At 35.5% G+C, this 23,885-nt stretch overlaps 1 protein-coding gene across 1 annotated transcript in view; it reads right to left on the minus strand.

Moving 5' to 3' along the window:
• LOC130244908 (potassium voltage-gated channel subfamily H member 1-like) overlaps positions 1-23,885 on the minus strand; it is an 82,026-nt gene that overhangs the window by 45,392 nt on the left and 12,749 nt on the right. The window contains 1 exon segment of the mRNA XM_056477483.1: positions 12,824-13,253. Within this exon segment, the coding sequence (XP_056333458.1) occupies positions 12,824-13,253 (430 nt within the window).

Below are 23,885 nucleotides of genomic sequence, written 5' to 3' on the forward strand. Positions count from 1 at the left end.
GCATCATTGCCTACAAAGGGCCATGTGACGGCAGGCTGAGCGAGAGCGCTTTCCCTTCCACATTTGCAAACACCGTAAATCTGTATCCGTGTCAGCAGAAAGGTTAGGATGCTTGGGAATCTGGCCGGGGTAAATTGATTAAGCACCAAATCTACTGGAAAACAGGCTCACATTCACTTAGGCAATAAAAAACAGATCAGCCGTTCAGGTACATTTTAGCTCACCATTTATGGCAGACAAGTTCTGTTCGCTCTAATGCTGATATAGTCAGAGAATAAGGAGTATCAGATATTCTGCATGGATTCATCAAATCTAAAATTCATGTTTTTCCCCATTTCAATTTGTTTTTGATCTGATTTGCATGTTTTAAAGTGACTGTTTTTTTAAGAATATAGTATTTATTTCTTGAAACAGCACCAGAAATAGTTTCATCTACCAGCACTGACAGACACTACACTGCATCATTCTAAAAATAGCATCAAAGTTCAACTTATTAAAACCCTGTTTGTCAGCGTCATAATAATACCACTGCAGCATTCTGTAAATGAAACATATTGCTGACACATATAGTAGTAGACTCTATCTTTGCATCTGAGAACCACTACGTGCTGGATTTGTAAAAGTTTGGAACAGAAATTGTGAACTATATCTAGACTTCTGTATTTCTGTCTTTTTAATTTTCAAATTCATATTGTTGATGACATATAGGTTATGTTTGATTCTTTGGAAATTTTCAAATGTTTTTGATTGTAACCACTGGACAGTTGTATCCAACTATTTCTCAACAATAACATAAACACATTATTGTTCTTGAAAATGTTCAGTGCATATATTAATTTGGTAATAATAATAAAAACTATTGAATTCAGTTAAGAGAAACAGAGCATTGTACAGTGGGAAATGGATATTTATTTTGAGATTTGCAAAAGATGGCACTTCATTTAACTGTGTCATCAATTATTAATGTTTTCAAAAATGATCTTTTTTTTAATTGATGATAGCTGAAGACGGCTAGAAATGAACTTTTTGGGGCATTCAGAAATTTCTTCAGAAACATTTTACCTTAATAAAATTAGGCCAGGTTTTTATTATTAATTGCATCTTTCGTTGTTTTGGTCAATATAAGTTAGCAATAACAACAAAATCTTTTATGTAAATCATAACATGAAATCTTTACATGTCAGAGGTTCAATATTATGATAACCAATATTATTAAAATGATGTATTTATGAGTATTGTTTCCTATTAACAGACTGTATATTAAAATATAAAATATTCAAATATTAAAAGTTATTTATTTATTGGAGAAATGTTAGTATCAAGCTGCATTATTAGAACTCTGACAAAATCAGTTGTGAGTTTTATAAACAAATCTGTGACCTTAACTCGCAATCATTAAAGGTGCAGTAAGTGATCTGCCAAATTGCTAACCGTTTAGCATAATATCTTTGAAACTCCCCTGCTGTCCAAAGCCATGGCTCCTGAAATCACGAACACACACATTAAAGATGACAGTAGACAACCCACTAGATCATGTCATTCGCCAGTTGGAAATTTTTATAGTACTTTATAATACTACAATTCTGATTGGAAAAACTGTATTATATCTAGCACGTTTTCAGTTGTGTAGCGGGCAAAATTTGTCATAATGTGCAATATTTCATGCATGTAAGGATCGCTGGTCTCACTCTCTCTCGTCTTTGTCCTAAAGCGACTACTGTATGCTTAGTGGTTGACCGGTGGGATGCAGGAATTAGACTTATTACTAAGCCATACTTACATGCTATTTCAGACCGAATATTCAGATCAGCATGGTAAACAATACAGGGAGCGCGTTGTCATTGTTCAAGAATGAACCAATGTGAATGTAAAACCAACTTCACCTCAGTAAAGCAGGCTAGCAGAATAGCGCTATTTACGTATGTTTTGTTGTCAAACTAAATAAAATCTACATACTCGATGCTGAAAAAGGTGCCTTATGGAATTTAAAACAGTCACATCAACAACAACACTTCTGTGCATATAACCCATTCATAAAGCAACAAAATCTACATAAGCTTTGCGTAACTAAAATAGTATTAAATCATAACATTACCTGTCTAAAAGAAATACTTCAGCCATAGTGTCATCCTTCCTGCAGTGTGCAAAGGTAACTCTAATAATAATTCAGGATTTTAAAAAGTTCAGCATTTGTTTTACCTCTGTGACTGTCTTGCGTGGACGTGAACGCAGCGCACGTGCATACGTTAACAGCGGATCTGCGTGAACAGATGCGCAGATGTACAAATCTACATTTGCTGACAGACAGCTTGGGCTACTTATCAAAATTATGGCAATTATCGCCCTGACAAATTTTAATTGGATGAACATTTTTTTGTCTTTTGACTCACTCAGAATATAAAAATACATATAAACACATTTAGATCATTTACTTTAACAATACTATTGGAATGTGAAGAGACTTTCAACCAGCACAACAAAAAATGTTTCTGAAGACAATCACCTACTGCACCTTTAACAGTTACCTTCCTTTTTTATCATCCAATAAAATGGTCAACAATGATCAGATTGTTCCCTCAAATCACTGTGCAGTAACAACTTTGCAACTTACTGTGCTACCGAAATAGTGACAGAAACATTATGACTTCTAATTTGATCATTAGACTTTGAAATGATCAAAGAATCTGAAAACAGCACATTAAAACATCATGCTAAACTATTTGCACACAAACTAATAAATATGCATGAGTTGAGCTTTGCCTTTTGTGCGCATGCAGTGTGAGGAATACATGAGGAACATTAGTGCCTGGTGCTCTGGCACAAATTCATCTGAAAATAAAGAGAGGACGTTGAGCAATCAATCAGATCTGCCAAAATGTGAGCATTTCACAGTGTTGAGATGAATTTGTGTGTGTGCGCTTCACGAATGCATATCTAATATGTATGAAGTTATTAGCTGACGACAACTCCTGCAGGAGGAAGATGAAAACTGCTTCAGATTTGTCACCATTGCCAAAGCCATTGCGTGTGCACATTAACATATAGGTAGATTAAGATATCACGTTTGCTTGCTACAATAAATGCTAAATTGCCATCATGGTATACAGTGTTATATTTACACAGCTGCAAAAATAGTTACTTTAATGAATATAATAACAATAAGAACTAAATGTAAAAGTAAACATATATATATATATATATATATATATATATATATATATATATATATATATATATATATATATATATATATATATATATATATATATATACATATATATATATATATATATATATATATATATATATATATATATATATACATATATATATATATATACATATATACATATATATATATATATATATATATATATATATATATATATATATATATATATATATATATATATATATATATATAGCTACATTTGTTACAGAAGTTATGTATGTTAATTATTAGCTCCTTTAAATACAATGGTTGCAAATTTTAATGGGTTATCGAATATTTTTTGTTAATTAACTGATAGTAACGAATTCTGTTAAGAAAAATAGGGCTATAAATAATCAGAATATGTTCAACCAAAATCTTGGGCATGTTGTTATTTGCAAGATTAAATGTGAAAATGTTTGTGTTTAAAAAAATATATATCACCTATTAAGCTTCCTTTTGGTGTTGTGACGTACATCAGTGCCAAAACAATGATCTGAATATTCTTTAAAGGTGAAATGAAGAGAGAAGACACTGCAGTGAATAAAAATGTATATTTTAAAAATCAATTAATAGTTATCACCACACTTTCACAGTCAATTGGTTACATTAAGATTTTTTTGTTGTATTATTATTTAGTTTTCTAAAATTATTTAGAAATATTCAAATTAGATTTTTTAACATGCTAAATTGCATAAATTTCTAGCACAAAATCTATACATTTATCTGAACACTATATGAAGTCAGTTTAAAAATTTGTTGAATTTTTTGAGGTTTTATTGAGTGGATTTTGGGATTCAAATTATTTACCCCATAATTCAGAAAATACTGCAAAGAAGTTTTTAATATAAAAATTATCTGTCACAATCATTTTTGGAACTCTATGTTGTTAATGTAAGTGATATTCAACAGACTGCCACGCATTAAAGAATTTTAAATGCAGGACACGGAGGCAAACATACACACAATGTGCAGCATTTAAAGGCATTATTTAAATTAATTATTAATGTGTCCAAAAATGTACTTCATTAAAAATAAATTAGTGGCAGGAGCAAGGTTAGAAATTAATAACATAAAAAATTAAGTTGTCCCAATGAAATCTCAAGAATAGTGTTGTTTCCACTCATTTTAAATAAGTATATTGAACGAGCAAAAAAAAAATACTTTGAGTGCATCTGTTTTGCTTTTAAATGTTAAATATTTGTTAAATTAGCCAATTACTTCACTTAATCAAAATAGTATAAAGTGTTAACAATTTGTCATTGTCTATGTATAGTAAAAATATTTAACATTATATGTAAATAATAACAGAAATTCATTACAGTTTAGAGGCGCAATATTAGGCTCCAGCAAAATGTACAGTACCCAACTGTGCCAATCAGAATCAAACATTTTACCAAACCATGGAATATCAGACAAATTATGTGTAGACATATCATTAAAAACCTTGAAAATAAAGATATGAATAAAACTTTGAAGTTTGGATCTCCTGAAGTGGGGACTTATTGCTCATTTTACAAGAAATATCTATGTTATGAATACCAGCAATCTAGCTTCAGCAGATCTCTGGAGAACACTCTCTATCATGCACCCAAACTACACATGCCACTGAACTGAACTACACATTCCATCATGCACTTCACTCAAACCAGTTTCCAGATCACCCCCTGATTACACTCGCACAGCTCAAGCTGTTCAAGACTAATTACATGGACTATATACACACACACCAGGCACATAAACTTCTTGGCTGAGTCTTGTTTCCCTGCAGTGAGCAGTTCATAGCCTTATCCTTGTCTTGCCTTACTGTGTTTTTTTAACCTGTTGTTTAACTGCTAATGTCATTTTGCCTGCCTCGACCATTCAACTGTGATTTTGACCACGCTTTGGATTACCTATCTATCCCAAATATACAGAAAGAGGTTGATCAAGTGCAGCAAATGAAACATGTATTTTAGATCATTTCTTTACAAACACTTTACAAAAATGCAAAGAGCCTACATTTTCAAAATTGACAGATGCTTGAATATAATATATAATCGAAAAACGAAGAGATAGTACATAGTGTAGCTCCTCCCCCTTTTTAAAACCAGCCAATAGCATTTTATCGATCTGCCAGTGAGAGTGGTTCAGCTCAAGCTCATCAAATGAAAAGCAAATAAGAAGCATCTTGAAGGGGGCGGGGCATGTCAGAGATACTAGAGAGCATTTGATTGGTTATGATGTGATGAGAAACTGAAGTATGAGATGACGTGAATAAACCCGTTGATCTATTTAGGCGGAAGTGACAAACTATAAGCTATACATGTTTATATCAGTTTTATATCTCCTAAACCTTTGGAGCACACTAGCTTATAGATATCTTAAAAACGAGCAATACTGATACTAACATCGAAAAAACTTTGTTAATTTCATAGGACCTTTAAGAAATAATCTGTTATTTACAGTATTTTGAGGCCCACCATAACAATACCATGCCTGTTCAGTATTTTATCAGCAGAGCTGTAGCTTACATGTGAAAAAAACAAGCCACGCATGTATTCCTGTACCTGTGCGTCTCAGTCGGATTTACATTTTCTACCAGTCGTTAAAGCACTGCCCCAAGCTCATGGTTGCCATGGCAACAGAGCAGGCATTCCAGCACCTGCTGCCAGGCTTTCTTCCCGAGCAAAGCCATGAAATCAGCATCTGCACTTCTGTTTTTGTTTCAGAAGAAGAGACTAATTTCTCTCACAACTTCTTCTCCAGACTGCAGAATATAGCCCTTGAGAATGATGCAAACGGTGCTCCAATCAAGTGTTTACACTCTGTGCTGATTTAAACTGTCACTGTAAACATGATGAAACAGCAGGCTTAAGGAATCTGAAATGCACTTGTCAAACAAAAGCGTGTAAGTTCACGTCACCTCCAAGCATTTGAGAACAGACTGGAATGTGATGCCACTTGAACATTTCCATTAACTGTTGTTAAATGAGCATAAAACATGACATATAGGCTGTTATGTAATGCAACGTGACACGAGCTGCAAAAACTGTTTGCAGCCTGAAGTGAAACTTCACAGCTCGAAAGAAATGCCTGCAAGGTTTATATCTCAATATAATCGCATGCAGGCTATGGAAAACATTAACAGATCACTTTGAAAATTGCAGTTCATCTGGATTCATTGGATTTGAGTATAATGATAATATTTAGTTTATTCTACATTTTGGGTCATTCTGATAACATTTCTTCCTAATTTTAGATTTTAAAAAATTGTCATTTTAAATAAAATAAAATAATTTATGTTTACATTTTGTTGTGACTTAAATGCAAGCTTATCTCACTGGATATTGAATTACTGAAGTTATATTGAAGTTAAAACATTGGTATTGTGCTGCCTAAAAAGGATTAAAAATGTCTTAAATATGTCTTTTTGTTATTTTGACCATTTGCCAACAAAATGATCTAAATGACAACACTGTTCATTTAAAATTATAGTTCAATGTACTCATCGTTTAGGCCCAATCCCAATTCTATTTTAGTACCCCTACCCCAAACAGAGTGTGAAGGGGAAGGGCTTCAAAATTTACCCCTAAGAAATGGGACAGCACTACAACACCTGCACACATCATCATAAGTCATCACGATCTCTTGCCTCATATGAGATCGACGATTGCGACTGTTGTAGTTATTCCAGTTGTGTTATTTTTTGGTATTTATCTTCAGGAAATCACTGAAGGCAACGATATCATGTTATCATGACGATATAATGTGCTCATAAAGTGTACTGTGCATTTACACTCTGGCCATGTTTATCTATGTAAACACACCAAAAACAACATTAACATTATCGCAGACACTGTAAAAAGTTCATTCTCAGCCACTAGCCTTTTCTGACAGTGTCATTGAGTGACAGAATGTTGTGGGACGACTATACAAGAGCTATTATTAGGGATTATAGATAGCTAAATTTAGCAGTTTTTATTTTAGCGTTTTTTTTTAAAACATGGCGGTAAAACATGAACGCGGTTATGAATAAATTAAAACATATGTTTGTTTGTCGTAAAAATTCGTAATAATGACAAAAAATATTAATTTGTGCATCTACTGACTTTCAGGTGCAGTTATGCTGCCGTTGTGGCTGGTGTATTCTGGGAAATTTTCTTAGCCCTTGGTTTCGAGTGTGGTCCTGAGAAGTCTCTTTTTTGAGGGCTATCTATCCCTTCCCCTTAGCCCCACGCCTTCAAGATAAAGAGAATTGGGGTACCCCTACCCCTCATTTTGTGCATTCACGGTAAAGGGAAGGGCTAAGGGGTAGAATTGAGATTGGGCCTTACTCACACTTTCATGAATTTCTGGTATCACTTTATTTGAAGTCATCCGCTTGTATAGTCGTGACTTGTGGAATACTGCTTCTGGGTCTAAGCCACCCACTTCAAATGTTATTACTCGATTGAATGGGCGTTATCAGTGGTTCTCAGCTGATAGATATGGGCCAGTAGAGGCCTTCTTCGCCTACTAGTAGAAGGCTGTTATCACCCATCCACATGGTCAATCGGCTATACTAATAAGCAGGTCGCACACCAGAAGCGTTGCTTGGCGGCGCGCAGTGTAGCGCCACGCAGCGCTATACATTTCAAAATTCTAAACATAGGTTTCTATCAGGGTACACACACCAGCGCCGCAAGTCAGCGGCTGTCCGCGGCGCCCAGCCACAACTCAGGACACTGTTCAATTTTCTGACGTGCCACAGAGCGCCATCTGATTAGTTTTATGTTAAATATCATGCGAATGTGCGCATCTGGTGTTGATACTTTTAACTGTCATGTGCGGCGCTTCCGGTGTGCGACCTGCTATAGAAAAGACTCCAGATCTGTTTTTACATTACTGGGACAGTTGGGTTTAAGGTTGGGGTAGGGGTAGGTAGACGTCAATAAAATACAATTAATGGAAATGTAATAAATAATCAAAATAATTCTCGTTAACTTCCGGCTGCAACCGTATGTGATCTATAGCTGATTAACCATGTGGATGGATGATAACTGTCTTCTGAGCCTACTAGTAGGCGCAGAAGGCCCCTACTGACCCATATCTATCAGCTGATAACCACTGATAACTCCCATTCAATCGAGTGATATCATTTGAACTGGCTGGCTTTGTAAACATTTATTAGTGCTATTTGTTGAGTCTCCCCATACAGTTCGACAGAGCGCTTGGACCCGGAAATCACTTTGCGTGACATCACACTTAACAAGTGGATAATTCACGCTGTTAATTACTGGCTTATTACCTACCTATTATTAAGATATTAACTGTTTATTAAAAGCTATTAAGTATGATCTTATTCTACAAGCCTAATCCCACCCAAAACCCCCTACACACCTTACTAACTATTAATAAGGAGCTAAATGGTAGTTTATTGAGCTAATAGTCTTAGTTAATGGTTTGTTAATAGCATAAGTTGTGACTTAAAATAAAGTGTTACCGAGTTTCTTTGTTGGGTTAAACACAAAAACAGATATTTGGAATAATGCTAAAAAAATTACATTGACATCTATAGTTGGAACAAAAATAACATGGAAGTCGATGGCTTTTTTTTTCACCAACATTCTTCTGTACTGTATATTCTTCCATTTTGTTCACTCAGACATGCTTGAAAGAATTAACATTTTTGGGTGAACTATTCCTGTCAATTAAACAGAAATTGAACTGGGAGATTTGTATATGTTTTATATTGTGTGTGTGTGTGTGTGTGTGTGTGTGTGTGTGTGTGTGTGTGTGCGCGTGAGTGTGTGTGTGTATGTGTATTTTGTTACATTTGGCCTTAATTGTTTAATCGCTAATTTGTAATAATATCTAACTAACACATTCTTTCATTTTAGTTACTGATCCTAATGATGCTTCGTATAATTATTTGCTCAGAAAGCATCTCTGTATGTTTACTCTGACAATCTGCCTCTCACGAGGGAGTTTCACCGTATAAATAACAGCGTACTGGCAGCTGGTCATGTTTAATAGCACATATAATGGAAGCGAGTCATTTTTCTGCGAGTGGTGAATCACAGCTCAATGGCAGTGTAATCTGCAAGCGGCCCATTGTGGATGACCCCACAGGCATCTTCTTTACAGTCAATGCTCCATTATTTCTCTCATCTGTCACCGTAACAAATCCCTATTCGCTAACACAACCAAATGAAAAGTCTCAGTCAGCAAAAATGCTAAGAAGTGAATCAAAACTCATTTAATATGGTAATGTGATGAGAAATGCATCATTTCATGTTGGAAAATATGATGCAAGAATTTTTTTTACCAAGCGCCAAGCTAAAATCATAATGCTGCAATATCAGCCTTGAAATCAATATGATGCATTGCAACTACTAAAACAAACAAAAAGAAGGTTCCCACAGACACTCAGTGACATAAATCCCAAAATTTGTGACAACATTTAGGAGAAAAAAATGGAAATCAAGCATCATCACACGACAACTCATTAAAATAATAGTGAAGATTCAAACTGTAATGAGAGCATGAAATAAGCCAGCCTGCAGCTATCAATGTTTCAATATATGACTTCAAATAAACCTAAATCTCTGTATATGGTAGTCAAATATTCTTAAATGGGTGTATTTATATTACATTAAATGCAAAAATATGAATTATTTTATTTCTTCACTATGAATATCCATACTACATGTAATTAAACTCTAACCTACAGCAATATTTTTTAAATATTCATTTATTGAGCTTTTGCATTTACACTTTTACAGTAAGAACCTTGACTGTTTAACACTACACTGTAAAAAATCTGTTAATTAACAGGCTTCATATTTTGTGGTGTTTTCTAAACATGTTGTTTTCTACTTATTTGCATATGTGAATTGCATTATGGGAGTTTTAGCTCTGCTCTGTCAACTTTTAATGTTGAAAATTCAACACCGCAGATTAACAAGTGACTTTTATTAGAATTTTAGTAGTTTGAGACAAGATGTTGTTTAAGGAATAATTTAGAGAGAATTAAGTCTGTAAAGGAACAGAGTACTTTCAGTTTATTAAAAGGTTTTTGTACCGCAGACAGTATATCAATTCAAACTATTAAAATGTCAACAAGTGTGACTTTTCAAACTTTTCAGCATCAAATGCTTTTGAAGAAAAGATCCCATAATGCAATTCAAAAGCATAAATAATGATCACCAAATATGAAAAAATACAGAAATTATGTGTAGTTAAGTCATTTTTCAGTTTACATGTTGCCAGTAATCAGAAAGAGAAGAAAAATATTACTAGCTAAAAGTAAAGTTAAATAATTTATATAAGTAAAAAATTAAATAGATTATGTAAAAAAAATAAATAAATAAAAACAATGGGGTGTAACGAGATCCTGCATGCTTTTTAAGTAATATTTAAAATGTTATATGCTAATGCAATAAAATTGGGTTTGCTAATCCTGTTTGGTTTTCCCATGCTTGATTGCTTCGACTGTCCTCCATTTTGCGATTCACTTTTGATAAAAAAAAAAGGTCTGCTAAATGATTAAATATAAATAAGAAATAAATATGAAAGGAAATTAAAAAGGTTTTTTAAAAAGCATACTTCTTTTTCAAGGTATAAAATTCATAAAAGTTATTAAATAATGTAGAGATATAGCATTTTTGTCCGGTGGCCCAAACCTCAAACAGTGTGGCCATTCTTATTGGAACATAAAATCTCTTCATTTCATATCAGGAGTAGAGGCCAATTGTTTTTGTGTCTGTCTCAAAGCAAGTTATGGCCTCATCCTTTACCTTTTTGTAAACTGACATTAAAGGGGCTAATAATGCTGCCTTTCATTTTTTCTGCACTTAAACGACGAAGGGGTAGTTTAAACTGAGAAGAGGTCACAGAGAAATGCCTTAATTTGATATATTTCACACATATTTCAAAGTTTTGACTTACATATAATTTAGAAGGAATATGGTAATGTGTATTTGACATGCTGTCCTAGGAAGGGCTCCGAGATCAGATACACCCCTGAAATTAGGGTAAATGTAGTTATAACCTGTAGTGAACGTCAATGGATTGAAGTACGGTTATTGTATTTATACCTCTTGGAGGTAATTAGCTTGAGTGTGCTCCAGCTGTGTTAAGTTAAGCTAATTATCTGAACATGCTCCTCCCTAACTTTGTTATTAAAACACCATGAAAGAAATGTCCCAGAAAGAGAGGGCAAAAACATACTTCACTGCAAAAAAAGCTTTTCTTTCTTAGATTTTTTGTCTTGTCTCTCGTCCAAATATCTAAAAAATATTAAATCAAGAAACATTTTCTAGACAAGAAAAAAAACATGTCTTATTTTAAGGAATAAGATGCCACAAAATAGTGAGTTTTTTCCTTAATACAAGCAAAATAATCCTGTTTTTCATTTTGACATTCGATTATGTTGCGTACCCCACTGGAAGAGTATTTAGTTAGTTTTAAGGAAAAATTTGATTAATTTTGCCATATTACTTCTTAAAACAAGACAAAATGTTTTGTTTGTCTAAGAAATGCTTCTTGATTTAAGAATTTTTAGATATTTGGACAAGAAGCAAGACAAAAAAATCTAAGTGAGAAAAGCCTTTTTGCAGTGCTGTGTGTGAAACCCCATTTATAGCCATACTGCTTTTAAAACCTCAGGAAAACGAAACTGGACTCACAGGAGAACTGCATTTAAAATATATAGCTATACAATTAGACTGAGTAGTTATGTAATTTTTTAGATTTAATTCTTGTTTGTTTATTTTAGTTATTGTTAGCAAATGCCAGCTTTAGTTCAGTTGTGTTTAGAATTAGACCATCATCCTTCATGTGCAGAGAGTGCTACAGTTGTTAGTGTGGTGTTGGGGTGATCACAATTCCGGATCGGCTGAGAAGGGTATGTGTGTGTGTGTGTGTGCTATGCAGGTTTCGCTACCGCAAGAATTGATCGCTACTATCTATTGATAGTTTTCAGTCACGTGACCCGTACAAGAGACCTGGCAGGCAAAACAATGGGACGTAATGGCAGCTTACACTGGGATCTCCATAGAAACACAGCACAAGCTGGTCAGATTTCCTTCTGTTCCCAGCTTTGAATATTTAGACCACATGCCAACAAAACAAACAAAGAGATATTCACCAGAACTGTACAATTTTGCTCACATGATCCATACACAGCACCTGCCACCTTATTTCAGTCATTAAGAACCGCCAGGTCCAAATCAGAGTCCAAATTAGCAACGTTTACATCTGTTTTATGGAGAATCTCTCAGAAATGTAGTGATTGTTGATGGCAATTTACTGTAAAACACATCTGCTTTTACATATGGCATCTGTTCCTTTTGCATACATTTATAAATTAATGGTAGGGAAATGTACAGTTTTCATTCACCTCTGCTATTTATACTTAGACATTGCATTTTAATTCATCCGTTAACTAAACTTAAAGGGGTGTCCAGAGTGTATTATTAAGGCTTGGTTGTGTTTTTAAGATGCAAAGCAATGTTCATGCTTCATTTGTAAAAAATCACATTATTTTTTCATTCCAAAATGCTTGTATGCACAACAATTGCTTGTTCTTATATGAAAAACACAGTATTTTTCACTCAGATGAGAAGTACGTAAAGGTTTTCCACTCACATCCGATCATCATCATGGCCACAGCAAAGATCTTCTCCCCATCTGTGGTTGGAGCAATGTTCCCAAAGCCAATACTGGTCAGGCTGGTCATGGTGAAGTACAGAGACGTGATGTAGACTGAATCTTTAGTGGGTCCACCTTCCCATCTTCCCGTCCCGCTGGCATTGAAGCGGTAGGGTGTCCCGATGCTCTCAGCCAGCATATAAAGCCAGCTGTCCGTACGCACTGTGTTACGATCCTCATCAATGACCTCATAGTCTCCAATGCTGTACCAGATGCAGGCCAGCCAATGGGCCGCCAACCCAAACACACAAACCAGCAGAACCAAAACCGCCGCTCCATACTCGATGTAGTGATCCAGTTTGCGAGCCACTCGGCCCAGACGCAAGAGCCGAACCACTTTCAGAGAACTAAACAAACTACTGATACCCTGAGGGAGAGAAAAAGAGATGGAGTTAAATGAACCGAGTAATAGTTCAAAAGTGTTTTTATCCATCCAATTATAAACATTACAGGCTGAAACAATTCTATAGGCACTTTTGTCTTTTCTTGAGTCTAAAAAAGTGCATTTCTTTTGTCCTTTAGCACAGATTCTCTGTTTATAAATATGCACAGGCATCTGCCAAGGCAGCCCTCTGAAATCAACAATACAGAGAGCTGAAACAGCACCTGAGCAGCCAGAACAAAGAGCTCCTCAGATCTGAACAAACACGCTGGAAAATAGTCAAAAATAACCCAAGTGTACTTTTTTCCTTTCTAAAAGTGTTGTTCTGTGTTGTCAAAGCATGGTTTTCCATATTTTTTGCTGCACTCATTAATCTGGGGATCAAAACTGTGGATAAACCACTGCTAGTTATGCAAGTAATAGATTAGTGATGACTATATTTTAATATTAGGGTGAACTATTCCTTTATGTATTATATATTCGCTGACTTGGTGAACTATGAATGTGTGCTCATGAATTAAACAGCTTTCTTGAGAGCACTGCATGCCAGTCAAACAAACTACTATACACATAAGGACATCAATATATGCACTAAGGTTGAACAGAGACTTGCTTTAGGGGAATGGCCACAACTATAACATTAAATATATATAATGTGGGACATAAATATGCAAGCTAAACCCACACAGAAACCCTGGATTCTGTATATGTCTGCATTTGTAAATCGAACAGTCTTCTAGATCAGAGAATGATCTTTTTGTTATCCAGGGAATTACAGTAGTGGGGTAGATATTACAAAATACAATTGCATCACTTCTAGTGTTTTGGTCAATTCTTTTCTGAAAAAGAAATATTCCAGTTTCTTTTTAGCAATTCTGCTATAATCAAAATATAAAATGACATTTTGACTAGAATTTGGACACACTTTCACATTCAAGTCAGTGCATTCATTTTGTACTAAAGAGATAGTTCACCATTAAAATGAATATTCTGTTAATAATTTCTCATCTTCGTGTCATTCCAAACCTCCATTTTTTCATGCACATTTAATCCATATGGTAGAATGTGATCAATTATTAAAGAACAATTATTAAAAACCACTAGAAAGAGGTATTCCTTCAGCTTAGTTCCCAATTTGATGTTTTTCTTCTCACGGCCCGTGATTCCAAACAAAGGATGCTATTAGGTTCACTATATATATTGCAGCCACATATTTAAACAAAGGAGACAGATGTGTGTTTGCCACACATTAATGACAATGAAAGCCACTAAAACTTATGAGGTGCTTCTGAGAGATTATAGTATGCTATTTCAAAGAGGAACTGTGGACTTTTCTGGATAAAGAGTTCACCCTTTTTTGAGTTGTGCATTGCATAATTCATAATAAAGCCTTTTTCTACAAATAAACAGATAGCTACAGTTGAAGTCAGAATTATTAAACCCACTGAATTATTAGCCCCGCTTTTTACTTTTTCCCCAATTTCTGTTTAACAGAGAGAAGATTTTTTTCCAACACATTTCTAAACATAATAGTTTTAATAACTCATTTCTAATATCTGATTTGTTATTTTTTGCCATGATGACTGTAAATAATATTTGACTAGATATTTTTCAAGACACTTCTATACAGCTTAAAGAGACATTTAAATGCTTAACTAGGTTAATTAGGTTAACTAGGCAGGTTATGGTAATTAGGCAAGTTATTGTATAACGATGGTTTGTTCTATAGACTATCGAAAAAAATATAGCTTAATGGGGCTAATAATTTTGACCTTAAAATGTTTTTAAAAAAAATAAAAACTGCTTTTATTCTAGCTGAAATAAAACAAATGAGACTTTCTCCAGAAGAAAAAAACATTATCAGACATACTGTGAAAATTTCCTTGCTCTGTTAAACATCATTTGGGAAACATTTTAAAAAGAAAAAAGAAAAAATTGACGGGGGGCTAATCATTGTGACTTCAACTATATGTCTTTAAAGAATGATCACATGATGCAAATGTACACCAGGTGTCCTGTTATGCAAAAAAACTGTTACTTTCTCAGTTTTGCTAAATACAGTGCTCAGCATATATAAGTACACCCCTCACAAATCTATCTTTTAAATTCATATTTTTAATAGGAAGCTATACGATATTATATTTGTTCACATTAGATTAGTCAGTACTGAAGCCAAATCTGGAGCTTATCTAACAAAATAACTTACGATAACGGTCCAAAAACTAGTACACCCAAATTTATATGTTATAGAAAAATATTAAATACAAATTTAAAAAGGAGGAAAATCAAGAGAAGCAAAAAAGTGGAAAACTTTAGTTGAAATGTTTTTTTGATGTTTTTTGCAATATTTAGCTTGAATTTAATTGTATTATCTTTCAATTTATAAATATGTTTGGTGATTAAAAAATTATTTTAATAAATATATCTGTTTAATAAATATGTTTTATTCAACTGCACCAAAATACATTGCCTATATTCACTGAGAAATGGATCAAAATATTCATTTTCAAATTGGAACTCAATTATGCTGAGCACTTTATATATATATACATTTTTCTGATTGTACACACTTTTTTGCAATATATGGATGTTTTTGTAAAGTTTTGAAAAGCCTATATTTTAAATTCAGTCATTCCTTTTCCTTTGGCTTAGTCTCTATTTCAGATCTCTATTTTCACACCCATACACACTCATTTACACATGCTCATACACTACGACCAATTTAATTTATTTAATTAATCTATAACACATGTCTTTGGACTGTGGAGGAAACCGGTGCACCTGGAGGAAACCCGCGTGAACACGGGGAGAACATGCAAACTCCACACAGAAATACCAACTGGTCCAGCCGGGACTCGAACCAGCAACCTTCTTGCTATCCAATAAGCCACCATGCCGCCTTTATATTTTTAATTTTCAACAATAATTTTTAGGCTAATGGAAAGGCAGCTAGTGAAAAAGATATCAGAAAATGGGTTTGGAATGACATGAGAGTGATTAGTATTTTTATTTCTGGGTGAATCGTTGATATGAAGACCACACTTTGCTCAATCAATACATCCACTTTCCTACAATCATACATCACACAAACGAAACAAATAATACATCGCAAACAAACATTTAAATGTCAACAGTTCAAACTGAAACTAATATGGGTCTCTCAGCTAATTTGATTTGAAGCATGAAATAACAGAGTCTAATCTAATAGTGTTTTTGGTCACATCAGTGTGTGATTGATACCCTGAGGCACAGCATATCAATCAAACGGCGAGTTTTGAGATGAAAGGCCTACTTGAGTGACAGCCCGATGATTCCAGTTCTTCATTCGCCCACAACAAACACAGGCAGTGCAAGGGACATGCAAAAAGAAAGAGGGATGAGGAGGGAAACAAACAAAAACAAAAGAAAGTGACAATGGTCAACAGAAGAATACGTGGACAGTCATTGCAAACAAAAAGAGTGAAGAAGCCGAGCCTCCACCATTTGTGAGATCACAGGCATAGCAGACATTAATAATCAAGCTTCCGCTGCTAAGGCAATGCGAAACGATGACAGATGTCTCTGTGAAATCAGACAAGGGTTATGCAACATAAGATAATTATGCAAACCAAAGTTTTGAAATGAAACACCTGAGGAGGATTTCGATTATTAAAAAACTGCACAGATCTCCCTGTAGGCCATAACAATATGCACCTGTACCGGATGATGGAACAGATAGGTGTGTGTGTGTGTGTGTGTGTGTGTGTGTGTGTGTGTGTGTGTGTGTAAGCCTTCTGTTTGTCCGTGGAGAGAAAGAATTATTGGTTGCATTCCAATTTGCATTCTCTTATTCGCTAATAGTATGACCCATATGTGATTTGCTGATGGAAACGTGCACTCTTCTGAGGATGTTGTGAGCATGCTAGTGCAGTGTTTCCCAACCCTGTTCCTGAAGGCACACTAACAGTACACATTTTCAACCTCTCCCTAATCAAACACACCTGAATCAACTCATCAGAAGATTAGAAGAGACTCCAAAACCTGAAATTAATGGGTCAGATAAGGGACACATTCAAAATATGTACTGTTGGTGTGCCTCCAGGAACAGGGTTGGGAAACACTGTGCTAGTGTGTGTTAGTATGTGGCAAAAATACGGAAAACAAATTTCAGCAGATTATTATCGCTTGCCTTAATACAATAATCACGTATTTATGAGATGAACGCTGGGAAATGACACCAGGATGTCATAATGAGAAGAAGCATGTTTTCTTCAAGCGCAGAGTTTCTGAGTCGGGGGTCTTGTTAATTATTGAATTATGCTAGAAAGCTTTTTGATATTGTTTATAACACACTGATGAAGAACAGCGATGAAGCTTGGCAGACAATGTTGCTCACTAAGGCCTTTTATTAAGCAACAACATAGTTTAAAAAATATTTCAATTTAACATTTCTAGTAAATATTTCTATATATTTTATATCATTCATTCATTCATTCATACTTTTTCCTTTGGCTCAGTCTCTTATTTATCAGGGGTCACCACAGTGGAAAGAACCGCCGACTATTCTGGCATTTGTTTTATGCAGCGGATGCCCTTCCAGGTGCAACCCAGCACTGGGAAACTCCCATACACACTCATTCACACACATACACTACAGCCAATTTTGTTTACCCAATTCACTTTATAGCATGTTTTTGAACTGTGGGGGAAACCGGAGCACTCGGGGGAGGGATGCAACGATTACCCAGTTTCACTATTAACTGCGCTTTAATTCATTCATTTATTCATTTTCTTTTTGGCTGAGTCCCTTTATTGATCTGGGGTCGCCACAGTGGAATGAACCGCCAACTTATCCAGCATATGTTTTATGCAGCGGATGCCCTTCCAGCTGCAACCCATCTCTGGGAAACAGCCATACACACTCATTCCCACTCATACACTACGAACAATTTAGCCTACCCAATTCACCTGTACCGCATGTCTTTGGACTGTTGGGGAAACCTGAGCACCCGGAGGCAGTGCTAACCGCTGAGCCGCCATGCCACCCATTTCTACATCATACAAAAATCTTTCTAAAAAATGCTATTTTTTTACTTCCTTTTTAATGATGATGTAAAACATGCAGCATGGTTTCCACATAACGTATTCATAACAAAAAAATTTATACATTTTTCTTGAGCCCCAAATCAGTTTTTAAAGAATCAGGTAACACTGAATATTGGAGTACCATTAACATTGTGTCCCATACGGTAAAGAGTTACTGTATTTTTTTTAATCAAATATTTGCAGGCTTTGTGAGCATAAGACATTTTCAAGGACATTCTTTGGGCCAGTGCTAAAATGTCTTTTTTTTGCCTGAAGCAAAAGCATGAATGTGCCTATTTTGTTCAAATCCAAATCAACTGAAAGCACACCATGTCTTCTGAATATTAACTTCACGTCTTCCAAAATTGTACACTCTTTAAAACAATGGTTCTTTATTGATATCAAGGATTCCTTGGAGATCCTTTATCATTCTCAGAACCTTTCAAAAACACACATAAATGAAGTTTTACAAACTAATTTTGAGTGGAGCACATGATATAATTGATCATGGCATGTTCCTCATCTGTAATCAGTAATAATCCAATCAGATTGATTTAAGTCTACAATAAATAGACAGATTTTGCCCTGCTACCTTATCTTCATTTTGGAAAAAATGCCCCCTTCCACCCCATCACCTCATTTTCCTCCCTTTACAAGGGGGAGCTCTCGAAACCTACCTGATCTCAGACCCGCTTATATGCTTATTGGCCAGGCAGGAGCCCTGGGCTCAATTATCTCTGAGCTCAGGGTTCTCTCTTGGCATGCCAAACCTGCTAATAGCGTCAAGCGATCTCTAGTAGTAAACATAGTTTACGGGGTAAAAATGTTCTTTAGATTAATTAAAATGTCATTAATTTTTTCAAATGATTTGAACCTTCATTCTTGAGCCTTTATTACTGTAACTTTGTGCTTATACAGTTAAAATTAGTATTGTTGTCTGTACAATTTAAAATCTCAGCATTTATTCTCTTTACACAGTTTTTACTGAAAGCATCCCACCAAAGAAAAAACATTCAAATGCTGTGTGTATTATTTTTCCTTTCATATGCTTTTGGTTCACCTCAGTGTGAACTTCAGTATAGCAGCCATTTCCTCCTCTGTTTCGATACAAATCAATCAGAAAGAAAGCAGCAGACAGCATGCATTATTCTCCATCAGAGCATCGTCACCTCAGGATCTAATTCGCCTCGTGTTGCATAACTCTCTAAGGATGGCGTTATTTATGGTGGTGCTCTGTTCTCGGGGCTGGTTGTGCTGAGCTCAAAGCCCGGCAGCGAGCGCAGACAGATCTGATGAGTTTGATGTAGCTGATCACGGTAAACTGCTGCTGACAGCCCCTCTGAACAGCCATATGCCCAGGGGCAAGATGAAAGCTGGTATACTGCATAAGTGTGTGTGTGTGTGTGTGTGTGTGCGTGCGTGCGTGCGCGTGCCCGTGTGTGTGTGTGTGTGTGTGTGTGTGTGAGTGGGTGAATGTGATGGTATCATATTCATTTGTAACCTAAGTTAAAGTGTGTGTGTGTGTCATAGAGATTGTGTGTGTCTTTCTCTGCTGAGAATCACGGCAGCAATATGGATATAATGAGCTGGATCACTCATAAGTAAAATTGTCTTTGTTTACATGTCTTCATGTTGATGTTTGGCTTTCTTGTCAGATTTTTTCATGAATGTTTCCAGTTTTTAATCTACAAAATGAAAATAAATATGGTCCAAAACTGAACCTCAGTGAATTAAAAACACTTTTTGTCCTCTTTACCACTTTACACAGTTTAGACATGTTTGAAATTAAGTATAGTCATTTTTCTTGAATATTATAAAGAACTAAACTGAAACTGCCCAGTCAGCGTATTTCAATTTAAATCAAATTAAATGAATGCAAATTATGAATTAATGATGATTTCTCCTAATAGGGAGTTGCATAATTCTAACGCTGCACTCTATAGTTTATACTTTATGAACATTACAAATTAAAATCCAAACATTTTTAGGTTTTATCTACAAAACATCTAAAACAAAACTGAACTACAACAAACAGACAGAAAGACGGTTCAGAGTTATACAAATATAAAGTGAACTAAAGTGTTTATTAATATTGACATCTTTTTCTTCTATGTGATTAATGTTGTACATGTTTCATTTACCTCAATGAAGCAACCATAGCCACAGGTATTAAGTTTCTTTTGCATCCATATGTTTTCTGACTCTCAAATTGCTCAATTTACATTCAGATGTCCTGTTTCAGGGGGCGACACGGTGGCTCAGTGGTTAGTACTGTAGCCTTGCAGCAAGAAGGTCGCTGGTTCAAGTACCGACTGGGTCAGTTAGCATTTCTGTGTGGAGTTTGCATGTTCTCATCGTGTCTGTGTGGGTTTCCTCCTGGTGCTCCAGTCTCCCCAACAGTCCAAGGACATGCGCTACAGGTGAAGTGAATAAACTAAATAGGCCGTAGTGAATGTTTTTGAATGAGTGTGTATGGGTGTTTCCCAGTACTGGGTTGTGGCTGGAAGGGCATCCGCTGCGTAAAACATATGCCAGAATAGCTGGCGGCTCATTCCACTGTGATGACCTCTGAAATAGACACTAAGCTTTGAATATTGATTTAATATGAATGCTATTGATATTTCCCCAAATTAACAGTGAACATCCATTTACAAATGATCAATTAATGCAAAGCAATTTAAAGGGATAGTTCACCCAAAAATTCTGTCATCATTTACTCATCTTTTACTAGTCACAAACTGTTGTTTTATAAGGTTTCTTATTTTTTTTAATAGCAAAGAAAGAAAACTGCATAAATGTTTGCAACTACTTGAGGCAGAGAAAACGGTGAGTACATTTTTTATGTTTAGGTCCCTTTAAGAGTAACAAACTTGTATATTAATTTGTAACACTATTTCAGGTACACCTCTCAAGTGTGTACAATGAGTAAGTGAGAATATAGTATATTGAATTTGGACACTTTTTAGAGATCAGCTTTTCTGAGGCTCTGGTTTCCACAGACCAAAGTCAATTGGTGTAGGTGAATTGAATAAACTAAATTAGCCAAAGTGTGTGTGGAGGACAGAGTGTTTGGGTATTTCTCAGCATGGGGGCTTCACAAATTAGTGTACACTGAAAAAAATTATTCACAGATGATTCCTTGGATTTACTGAATTTTTTTAAAGTTAAGTGGCTGTAAATAATTTATTTATGCTAAATTTAAACAAACAAATTATGTTGAACATTACTAAATTTAATTTGTTTGATTAAATTCAACCCATATAAATTGTTTGCAACAATTTTGCAGACATAATTTTTTTCTGTGTACTCTCAGGGCTTACTCACACTACAGTTTCCTTGAACCATGCCAAAACGTGATTGTTCCCCCTCCCCTCTCCCCCCAGCCTGCACTCACATTTCACTTTGCCTTCCGAACCGGAGCACGCTTACGTCATTGATGATGCGACTATTCAGTTTAACAGAAAGAGAAGCACTGTCGCTCAGCACAGTGGCCATTGCTTTAGTTATATCATTTTAGTCATTTGAGATGCAGCAACACCGTCAAATATTTTGCCAAACAGATTCACAACTTTTGACACTCATAAATGTTCATGAAATTCTTCGTGCTGCTCATATTAGTAGGTTTCCTAAAGGTGCAGCTGATGTTCTGCAAGGAGTTTGCGTCTTTAATAAACTATGACAGTTTGCGTTCATTGAAAAGTAAGGATGATTAATAAATCCATCTAAAACAGCCCCTTAAAAGTGACGTTGCATCTTCCATTTCGGGCTCAGGTGTGTTTGCACTCACACTACAAGCGTACCGTGCCAACTGAACCGCACCTGAGCATGATTCAGAGCACTCACACTTGTCAAAGGAAGTGGGAAATGCACCTGGGTATGGTTCAGATACCATTGTGTGAGTGCGCCCTCAGTGCTGCGTTGCATCTAGAAGGGCATCCGCTGCATAAAAAACATGTACCAGAGAAATTGTCGGTTCACTCCACTGTGGCCATCCAATATGGATCTGTCAGGATTCTGCCACTCCGGTCTTGTTAATTCTTGTTTTGATGGTAGAGTCACTAGTCCTGTCATGTCTTGTATGTTGTGCTCGGCTCAAGTTTTCTTGGGTCAGCACTCATTTTATGCTTATACAGTATAAGACACATTTAGAAACCTTAAAAAATGAATTTTGATTTCATGCCAACTTTAAGGTTGAGTAAATAATGACAGAATGTTCATTTTTTAGTAATAGTCGATTGCAGTGGAATGCAGGTGAGGTGTGTAACGGCATTTAACACTAGGCAGAGAGACTGCTCTTATTCTCGATGCACTGGCGGAAATTGATTGTGAGTTCAATTAAATGCAGACAGACAGCTCAGTTTAAATCGTTATACGGTCAGAGATTGATCGAGCACAAAAGCTTCATCCCACTACAGTGACTCCAGCCTCACCAGCAGTGAATCACGCATCATCGACGACTATATCTTACTATTAACCCTATCCAGCAAATGAGAGAATCAAAGCGCAAAAAAAACCTGCAAAGCACTTAAACACTTAAAATAAAAACTCAAAGAGTAAATTTGATAGCCTGAAAGGGAACTCTTAGCCTGAGATCAATGAAAGGGTTTGGGTGCTCCGCGCTCACACGTCCCGATCAATATTAATTAGCACCAAAGATTTGCTCCATTACAAGCTCAAATACTATCCCTCACACAATAACTCACACAAATGATTCGTTTAATGTTGCAGGGCTATAATATCAACATTTGTCAAGATACACACGTTTAATATAGCTCTGAACAGGTGTTTAGAAGTTAAAAAAAGGATCCTGCGAGTCTCATCCAAGAAGTGTGTCTATACTTTTTTGGATTTCGATTTGTTTCCACTTCCCCTTGGCGTATTTAAAATAACATCTTTGAATAGTTACGAGCAGACCCTAGGTAGCAACTTATTAGGATCTCCTCTAGGCTATTGAGTTGTAACATCAATGCTAGCTATGTTTTCTCTTTAATGAGAGCCAGCGGGGTAGCCTAACACGTTTCTTCAGTTTTTCCTTTTTAAGGAGCATTACTCATTTCCTTTACACAAAAGAATGTTCTCCATTTCCCCGCACCAACTTGTCCTTTATAATATAAGTCTGAATATCGTGTATATATTAGCCTGAATATATTCGTCTTTCGGATGAGACGTTAATCCGAGGTCCTGACTCTCTATGGTCAATAAAAATCCCAGGATGTTCTTCGAATAAGAGTAGGGGTTTAAACCCTGGCATTCTGGCCAAATTTGCCCACTGGCCTCTGTCCATCATGGCCTCCTAACCATCCCCATATCATAATTGGCTTCATCGCTCTGTTTATTTAACAGAGAGATGTTTTTACACCATTTTAAACATAATTGTAATAATTATGTTAATGAATTAATTTCTAATAACTCATTTATTTTGTCTTGCCATGGGGACAGAAGATAATAGTTTAGCAGTTATTTTGCAAAATACCAGCATTACAATACCAGCTTAACTGTGTTAATTAGACAAGTCATTGGACAACAGTTATTTGTTCTGTAGCCAACAGAGGG

Source organism: Danio aesculapii, chromosome 17 (genome assembly GCF_903798145.1).
Source record: "Danio aesculapii chromosome 17, fDanAes4.1, whole genome shotgun sequence".
Lineage (NCBI taxonomy): Eukaryota > Metazoa > Chordata > Actinopteri > Cypriniformes > Danionidae > Danio > Danio aesculapii.